Source organism: Maniola jurtina, chromosome 11 (assembly GCF_905333055.1).
Source record: "Maniola jurtina chromosome 11, ilManJurt1.1, whole genome shotgun sequence".
NCBI classification, from domain to species: Eukaryota; Metazoa; Arthropoda; class Insecta; order Lepidoptera; family Nymphalidae; genus Maniola; species Maniola jurtina.
Window position 1 is genome coordinate 8,846,782 of NC_060039.1, and position 9,514 is coordinate 8,856,295.

At 37.2% G+C, this 9,514-nt stretch overlaps 1 protein-coding gene across 1 annotated transcript; it reads right to left on the reverse strand.

Moving 5' to 3' along the window:
* Positions 1–5,268: 5,268 nt before the first annotated feature.
* Positions 5,269–9,371, reverse strand: LOC123869810 (mitochondrial import receptor subunit TOM70). The gene is made up of 2 exons (XM_045912854.1): positions 7,732–9,371; positions 5,269–7,280 (listed from the first exon to the last, which is right to left on the reverse strand). The coding sequence occupies exons 1-2, from the start codon at positions 9,219–9,221 to the stop codon at positions 7,127–7,129; spliced, it is 1,644 nt and encodes a 547-aa protein (XP_045768810.1). The 5' UTR covers positions 9,222–9,371; the 3' UTR covers positions 5,269–7,126.
* Positions 9,372–9,514: the final 143 nt, after the last annotated feature.

The window sequence follows — 9,514 nt, forward strand, 5'->3', positions numbered from 1 at the left end:
AAAATGTTTTATGAATGACTGAAAATTGAGTTTATATTGTTGACTGTTGTTGTGTTTTTATTATCGTTGTAAAACGAGTAGGTATTTATTTAAAGAAGAAAATAAAGACTTTTTATATAATTACTTATGTTTGTTGTTTTTTCTACCTAAACACTAATTAAATGGAAGCGGAATAAGTACTTAAGCACATTATATTTTTCTAATTATGTAGGTTTAGATTGACACTTTTCTACAAAAACGATGTATGCGGCCGCAGCGGACGCGGCCCACTAACACACACGTTTCTTACCATCCTTTTCGTAGAAAGACACTGGCAACTAAGATAAAGTGAAAGCTGCTTATAAACCTATAAAGCCACCGTTTATTGCAATCCCTACAATTCATAGAAAATCATGAATCACAAACAGTTCACTTGTTCAGTTTCCATCCTTTAACGTCGTAGGTACCAGCTATGATAGCACATAAACGCTGAACATGTATAAAAAGCTCTTTAAAAGAAGGTATTCAAACGAGTAGTTGGATAGGGATGTTGTATTACACCAGTCGGCTCGACAGAGGCACACCCTGTATTCAGCATCAGGAAGCCTAAAAGCAGATTTCTCATATAAATATTAACAATGAAACAAGTGGTACCTACCTCACTGTCTAAATTAAAAATTTTAATCACCACTGAAGGGACCATTATATTATTAGATTAGTATGGTCGGTATCCAGTCCATACGACAAGTGCAAATAATACAGAATTATCAATTGCATAGATATCCTAACCGGCTGAGAAATCAGCTGATACTTACTTAATATTGAACGGTTGAACAAATTTTCATTAAAATACTTGTAATTAGCTATAAAACTATCTCGATTAATCAGGCTTTCGAATAAAAGAAACCGAATTCAAATCGGTCTATCCGTTAGAGAGCTACGACGGCACAGACAGACTCACAAATATGCAAATACACACGTTAAACTTTTTTTTCTTTTTTTTTCTTCTTTTGGCTTTGCACAGATAAGCCAATGTCAGGTCACGTTAACGGTTAAACTTATAACACCCCCTCTTTTTGCTTGAGGATAGTGTACATATCACCGTCACTGGCAGTAAGTGAAACCGTGGTGGCTTAGGGTCAGAGCGTCGCGCGTCGGCCGCGAACCCAGAAGAGCAGAAGAGAGTCTTGTGCTCTAAAGAGAAAATATAACTTCCAATTCAACTGCGGGTCTGCACTTAAATTTTTACAGACAAGTATTCAAAATATTAGGTCTTAGGATATATTTTACCGTTCCAATTTACAACTCATGGCTCTAGTCGGCATGTCCATAGATTTCGGAAAGGGATCTGTGCTACTGATTTGATAACAGCCCCGTTGTACAATCCATGCATGCTTAGCTCGAGCGGTCCAAGATCGGACGAAACACATTGCGTTATCTGTAGAGATATACATCTCCTAAGTATCATCATCATTATCATCCTCAACCATAGATAGATAGAGTGTGGATAGAGAGTGGATAGAGGTCCACTGCTGGGCATAGGTCTCTTGTAGGGACACGCTATGGCATGGTACGCTATGGTATGGTTTTTAATTTTGCGATAGGTAACATGTACCTAACTTTAAAAGAACAAGAGAAAAGGTAGGTACGGTAAGGAGGAAGATCAATGGTAAGGCCTTGGTATGAAGGCAGATATTAGGTGAGCTGATAAGTCTGAGATGTAGGTATAGTGCGCGACAAGTTGAGATGGCAACAGGGCTGGAGACGCCCCGTACACCCACATAGGCCCCATGCTAACCCACTGCGTGTGAGCGCGGACGTCTGCTCGTCTCGTACCTCGATTTTCATCTCATCCTGTCGCGTATTATAGTTACCTATCGCACTAACCTCAATAGAGTAGGTAATTATCTGCTCAAGGAGCTTTAGGATGAGTAGGTACCGTATGGAAAGAAAATTACAGGTAGGCAAGTACCTACCTATAATATTCCGTCTAAAAAGACGCGCTCAATCTTAGGCTGCATCATCACTTACCAGCAAGTCTGATTGCAAATAAATTAAAAGAAATTGCTGCTATTCAGCTGTTCTACTCAACACAAACTGCTCTACCGACTCTCTCAGCAACCTGAAATTTTGGTATTTGGTGTAGAACGTCGACCCAAAACCAAATATTGAATTTGTTGAACCCTAGTTTAAAGTTGTACCTACCCCCAGAACAATTAAGTAAATAATAACGACTGTTATTAAACTCCTGCGAAGGATTAGCAAATTCTCCACCGCATGGACTTCCGGTGCGGTGAGTTGATGAACAATTGTAACACAGCAGTGCGGACGATTTATCCACACGACACATTAAAACTAGTAGTCTCGATACACTTATAACAAGAACTATATCGTTAATGCCCATGGTTTGCTAAATGAACATTACAGTCTGCTTGGATTTTGTTTGCTTTGTTTACAATAATTTTTAGATAGATCGACCATAGACTAATGCTTTAACATTATGTTGAGTTGTTGACTTTAGGGTTCGGTCCGACTACATGCCATTTCGTCTGTCTGTCCCATAGATCATATACTTCCATGGTCTGTCACGTCTGTCCTACATCTATAGTGTTTTTGTAAAGCGCAAAGCCGTGAAGGAGGTCCTGAATGAAGCAAGGTTGAATATGCGAAGCTGAACTGCTGAGGAGTGCCGACGCGTCTTCTAGCTTCTCTTTAAACAACTTTATACCCTTGGGCTCCCGCTAACGAATGAGTGAATCAAACAATTAGTCGATCATTCATCATTACGGGTAAGACGTAGCGTATTGAAAGACAACGCACACGTACCTACACATGCAAGGACGAGATCGAGGTCAGTATCTTTAAGATATTGTTGACCTCGCTAAGGTCGAAAAAGTAAAGCCACGTAGACAAAATCGCAGGAAAGAGCTAATTCTTTATTAATCATTATTCATTAAGCTCTAATACACTAGATACACTTCCTATGACCTTCCTACCTCTACAGAAAACTGTTGAGAAACATCGTAGTCTGCAAACATCTCTTCTGCTCGGGAAAGCTATTCGTCTTCGAAATGGGTCTTCGCCATGTATTTTATAACTCCACGTCCCGTTGTAACATAATAGAGCCAGCGTATCACAAATGAGTATAATAAAATAAAATATAGATAAAAGCAGAACACGCGATGTCATGGCCCGCCTGATTTTATAGTTTATAGGTACATAAGGCGCGGGGCATACGGGGAATTTCATATTTTATACATTGCCAAAGCAAACCCGGTATATAATAATATGGAATGACTATACTGACTAGGTATTATATACAATAACTAAATTATATGCGTTGCGTCTAAGACATACTCGTACATATTATAAGCGATTGGACGCAAGATTTAATAGATGCTGGGCGGAATGTGCGAGGCGCAGCAAGAGTGCCTGCACCACGCGCCGTACCTTCGGCCTCGCTGCGCTCACCTCACCAGCTCGCGACCATCGCCTCTTGAGGTACCAGGTGCTCCCATGTCTCATACTGACTGGTCTGATATAGTGGCAAAAAAATATGCGGCATCATAAATAGAACATCAGTTTAAAGGCATTAGTAGAAATTTAAAAAACCAAGATGCAAGCTCTATGATTTCTCCTGCTCCACAACCAGTATTGCAAAGGTACAATTTGATAAGGTGATTTAGGATAATCAAAACTTCAAATCATTAGAATTGTTAGAATTTCTATCACATGAGCCGAACTTCTATCACATGAGCCGATGATATTAAAAAATATGTGTTATCAACTTCCTATGTAACAAGCGCCCTCTACTACGCCCACGGCTGTATTCTGTAATCGGTTCGTACTAGTAGGAATGAGCGATATTCTGAACCCGACATCGTTTAATAGAAACCATCGATCAACGTTACCAACCAATTTTGCTTACGTCCATGTTAGTAAACACCGTAAAAGTGAAATAAAAGATTTAATATTTTTTATATTATATTTTTAGTTTTCATAAATTGATAACTATTCACTATCGGTGAGGTAACAATTTTTTGTAGAACCATATTTCTGCAATCTATAATTCTAAACTCACAATCTAACTGGTAATTTTGAGGTGCATTCATACCATGCTCCAATATAAGCACTCCAATTCAAATATTTAAGTCGATTGTACATTGGGCTCTTTAAGACGAGTAGCATACAATAAACAAGATGCACCTAGCGTGTGCAACCGCACCGCTCAACCCATCGCTGTAACGCTTCTCACACAACGCTAAACAATTTCAAGTTAGGTATCGCTCACAAGACCAAGTCGGCAAGGCGGCACGTTCTCTACGAATCAAATGTAACCCCCCGTCCACACACTGCCCGTGTGGCATGGGAAGAAGCGACGAACGGAGGCAGAGACGTAGCGTGGCCGTGTTACTCGCATGCCCATCGCTCCCTATGTTTGCTCCCAACCTAGTGCGGCGCGTCGCGATTAGTTGCGCGAGTAGAGCAGTATGTGGACGCACAATAACAATGGGTAATGTATGCTCCCACTGCCACGAATTGCGGCGCACGCGCTACATCGGGCCGCCCGCCTCGACTTTGAAGTGAGCGATACGCTCTACTACTAGGTAGTACTTTTTCAAACTTGGACCCAAAAGATATATATAACGAAAATACTCTTAATAAGTATCTTGTAAGGAGTAGCTAACTAGATAATACATAATTAACTATATACATTTTAACACAGAAAATGTTTATTTAGACAAAACAACACATTACCGGCTACTTTTTGGGGTTCTGTATCTTCAAAGAAAAAGGGAATCCTTTACGATCACTTCGTTGTCTGTCTGTCTGTCTGTTGTGTCTGTCAAAACCTGTCAAGGGAATCAAAACGTATAGGGTACTTCCAACCGAACTAGAATCATGAAAAGTGGCAAGTAGCAATGTTTTAAAGCACAAGTAAAGGGGTGGATACATCACAAAAAAATTAAAGTGTTATTCTTTGAACAATGGTATGGAACCCTTCATGTGCAAGTTCAACTCGTAATTGACCGGTTTTTTTTATAAATAAGTAGGTAATTTATGGGTGGCATGCACACTGAATCGTGCAATTGTTTTAAAGACCGAAAACTTACATAAATGTTGTAAAAAGGCAGTTATAAATGCAGGCATTTTTATAAAAACTGACCTTTTTTTCAAAAAGTCAAATCCCAATGCGTCGATTTTAGATAAAATCAGATAATAATTATTATCATTACACACTATCATCTCATACAATGTTGTCAGACAAAACAATCACAATATTCGTTATAATTACATGTGTTCCCACTACGTTTTTTTTTTTCATTCAAGTTACAGAACTAATTAATCTAGAAAAGGTAGTATAGTGGTAAATAAGGAACGTTTACAATATGCACAACACATTTATAAATATTCACTAAAAAGATAAATGCCAGAATTATTGATAAAACTATGCCACTAACTTTTAGTCTGATTTTCAATCAGCCAATAAACTTTAACTAACTACTGACTTTTTGACAGATTTCCAATACAAAATCCGTCAAAACCTCAAAAAACAGCTGTTAAATATTATTTGGCGATTGAAAAATCGACCGAGATAAATAAAGTAAGTTGCTTACAAATTCCAGTATGCTAATCTAACATAGTTGGATAAGTTCACTTATGAATTTATTTTAGTCACTTTTGATTCATTTTGTGTTCAGACGCTTCACTTCAAGTGATGGATGCTGAATAAAAGACAGGAATGAATAAAAAGTGAGCCTCCCGTCTGATATCACCGGTTTTTCGTCACAATTAAGTAAAAAACACACAGGTTAATCTGTCTTACTGACATAAGAAAAACTTAAGCATTTTAACAGAAATTTGTAATGTTCTAAAACAATATTATATTATTATTAATAAAATGAATCAATATATTACAACATACCTAATAAGATTTTTAGATAAAAATTTTAAATTTTAATACAATATTTAATTATTATATTATATGCAATATACATAATAAATATAATTTAAATGTCACATACTAATCCTTACTAAGATAATAATTACTTAAAAGAATTAAGAACTTCAATGTGAAGTAGTGCATAATTTTGAAATGCTTGTTATAGGTAATAAAAAATATTGCATAATTAAATTAAAAGGACTGTAATAAAAATTACAATTGAAAATTGAATATGTGATAAATGTAATACCAACAAAATATGCACTTTTTATATAAGTACGTACATAATATACTATAGTCTATATAATAATATCATAGTAAGTTAATTTTTGTAACAAACAATTTTATTAATATTTACTACAAATAAAGGCAGTTATGAGATACTTTGAGACTGTTTTTACACATAAACATGTAATATTTGTATATTTATATGTATAAATAAAAATGTATGCTACACTCAATGAAGTCATATTACAGGTGACTATTAATAATAATTCATAGTTCTTTGTTAGGAAAAGGCCTGGAGAAGAAGCGACGAGTTGATGGCGGGTGGGCATTTTATATGGTAATAATTACAGCACAATTAGTTCACAACGAGATTTTTTCCAATATTAAGTAGTGATACTAAAAAAATGACTTTAACCTCACATCTCTATTGAAATCTTCTAAAATTACCAATACAAGACATGAAAATCTATACTACTCTGTCAAGTTAAGTTTGCACCTCGCGTCGATTACGTCACACTGATTGACGTTTAGGTACGAACCGTACTGAGCGACAAGACGACCGCAGGGAGGTGAGTGGATAAGTGGGAGAGGCGCCGCATTCCAGTGAGGTGCAAACTTAACGCGACTGAGTTGTACAGCCAAATTATATCAGTTATTAAAATATAACAGTTTTTAACACATTTATGTAAAACATTTAAAGAACTAAGGCAGTGGCTAATTCAATTGTACCCAATACTAAACTAAACTAAATTGACAGGTCAAAATCTAATGCTATCATCCTTATCCACAAGGAGCAATAAGAAAGGAATAAAAATATGTTTAGACCTATAGAGACTATGTACAACGGAATTAGCCACAATAGAAAAGTAATTAAAATATTTAAAAAGCATTTAATGTTGCCAAACTACTTGGACGTACCATAACCATACTGGATTTTTTCTCGTTGTGCTTGTAAAACTGAGCCCAGAATTTAGTCTAACTGACAGTCCAATCTAAGCCCCAACGTTCTGATACCTTTAACTGGGCAGCTGCAGCATCTTTCAGTGAAAATAAGTGGGTCATCTCTTGTTCTGTCTTAGCCAGCGCAATAGCCTTTTCAAAAAGCTCTAATGATCTTCGTAGATTGCCTCTGAAAAATTTATAGTTTTATTTAAACAAAGTGTGTTTATATAATAGCTACTAACCACATAAGTACATGATTGTTCAGTAAATCAATCCACAAATTATTAAAACATAGGTGTAGTTTAATGATTTTGACAAAAACTCTAAACTGAACAAAATACCACCACACTGACCACATGAACTTCATATTATTTTATTTTTACTTCTTACTGTTCAGTCAATATGTAACAAATACATAATTTAAACAAATCTGTCATAATCTGTTTACTATTTCATATATAGGTGCTGATAGAGTACAAATAAGATAAAGTATGAATATAAAAGATAAACAAGTCAAATACCAATATTGATAACCTTAATCTTCTTAGCCCACACAACTCAAATTACAAAGTTAATCAAAATTTTTGGTATGGGAAAATTTACAAATTAAAAAATTTAACTGCAGAAGAATTTCTCACCTTTGTACCTCAATTGTACCCAATGTCTCATATGCAAAGTCACATTTGTCATCAATTTCAATAGCTTTGTTAATTAACTTGACAGCTTTATCAAAATCTGTGCTCTTTTGAAGCTGAACAAGTCCCTTGTGTACATATAATGTGGCATTATTGGGATCAACAGCCAACGCAGACTCAAACAGAGCTTCAGCACGACCCCACTCCTGCTGATCTGATAACACTTGAGCATAGAGGATGTAGACTTCAGCACATCTCGGGAACCTTTCCAGGGCACGCTCAAAGTCAGCTCGCACTTGTGTCAGAGCTCCAACATTTTTGTGCAATTGTGCATGTCTGTAATCAGCATAACATTTTTGAATGTAAGCAATGGAGAAATCAGGATTAAGCTCCACAGCTTTAGCAAACTCTGCAGTGGCCTCGTCCATTCGTTCCAACAGCAAATACACTTGGCCCCGATGATGATAGATGTCAGAGTTGTTGGGGTCCAGCTTTGCAGCATTGGCGAAATCCTCCAAGCAGCGTTCCGTGTTTTCTAATTGTGTGAATAGTGAAGCTCGCTTAATAAGAGCATTGACTCTAATTTTAGTAGGTGCATCACTTTCAATCACTTTTGCAAGATCATCCTGTGCATCTTCATGTCTTCCCAGAAGGAGATAAAATGTTGCTCGCAAGAGTAGGGCCTCATATTTGTATTTCCCGTCACTATCTAACTCTTCAGTACATGCATCGACTACTGATTCATAATCTTGAGCATCCAGTGCACTCTTTGCTTTTGCAAAACCACCAGTATCCTTTTCATCCACATACATTTTTGTAATAGGATCTTCAGAGAAAGCAGAAAAGTAAGTCTTGATGAAATGTTTGGATGGCATGACCGGTTGTCTTTTAGCGAGAGCTTCGCGAGCATGTTGCCTGCCGAGTGCTTTGAGAATGCGATCCGCATTGACCAGGGAACTTTGCACTTGGAATCTTTCAAGAATACAAGCAGAAGTCACATCCTCTAGCGCGAGCACGAGATCGCCGCTCTTTTCGGCGGCTCGAGACCTCCGCAGAAACGCTTTGACATATTTTTCATTGAGTTTAAGTGCAAAAGTACAATCTTCTTTCACTTGCTCCCACATTTCTCGTTTTTCGTAGCAAGCGGACCGGTTCTGGTAAAACGTAGCCAGATCAACAGGGCGATCGGGTGGGCATGCTTCGATAGCTTCATTGTACAGAGAAATAGCCTTATCATATTCACCTGCATGGAATGCTCGGTTTCCAGCACCCTTCAATTTCATGGCCCGCTCTATAGCACTTTCCGCTGCTTTGGCGTTGTCTTCGTTATCCAAGGAGATCGTGGTCTTCGCTTTCAACTCGGCTACTTTTTTCTTTTCAGGATCCTCTAATCTATTTCTTAGATAAAGGTAACCTAAACCGATTGCCAAAGGAGCGCCGAGAAGGATGGCTAGCTGCCATTTAGGAAAAGGTGTACTACCCGTTGATGCCATCCTCTTTGTTTCTCGAAAATTTTAACGATTCACCATTTATTTTCCGATCAATAAAACACTGTACTGTACTCCAAATTTTATGATTTTACCCAAGTTTTTCCTATTCTTAGTTTTGATAACCTTTTCATTTGACAACTGACATTTGATCATTTGACCATTTACTCTTTGGATTTGACAATTATAAATTATAAAAAAATTATACCAGCCCTAGCATGTCTCTGACCAGCCCACTTACCTTTTTTTTTATATGCTGCTATGGATTCATGGATTCTAGTTAACAGTTAGTGTGAATG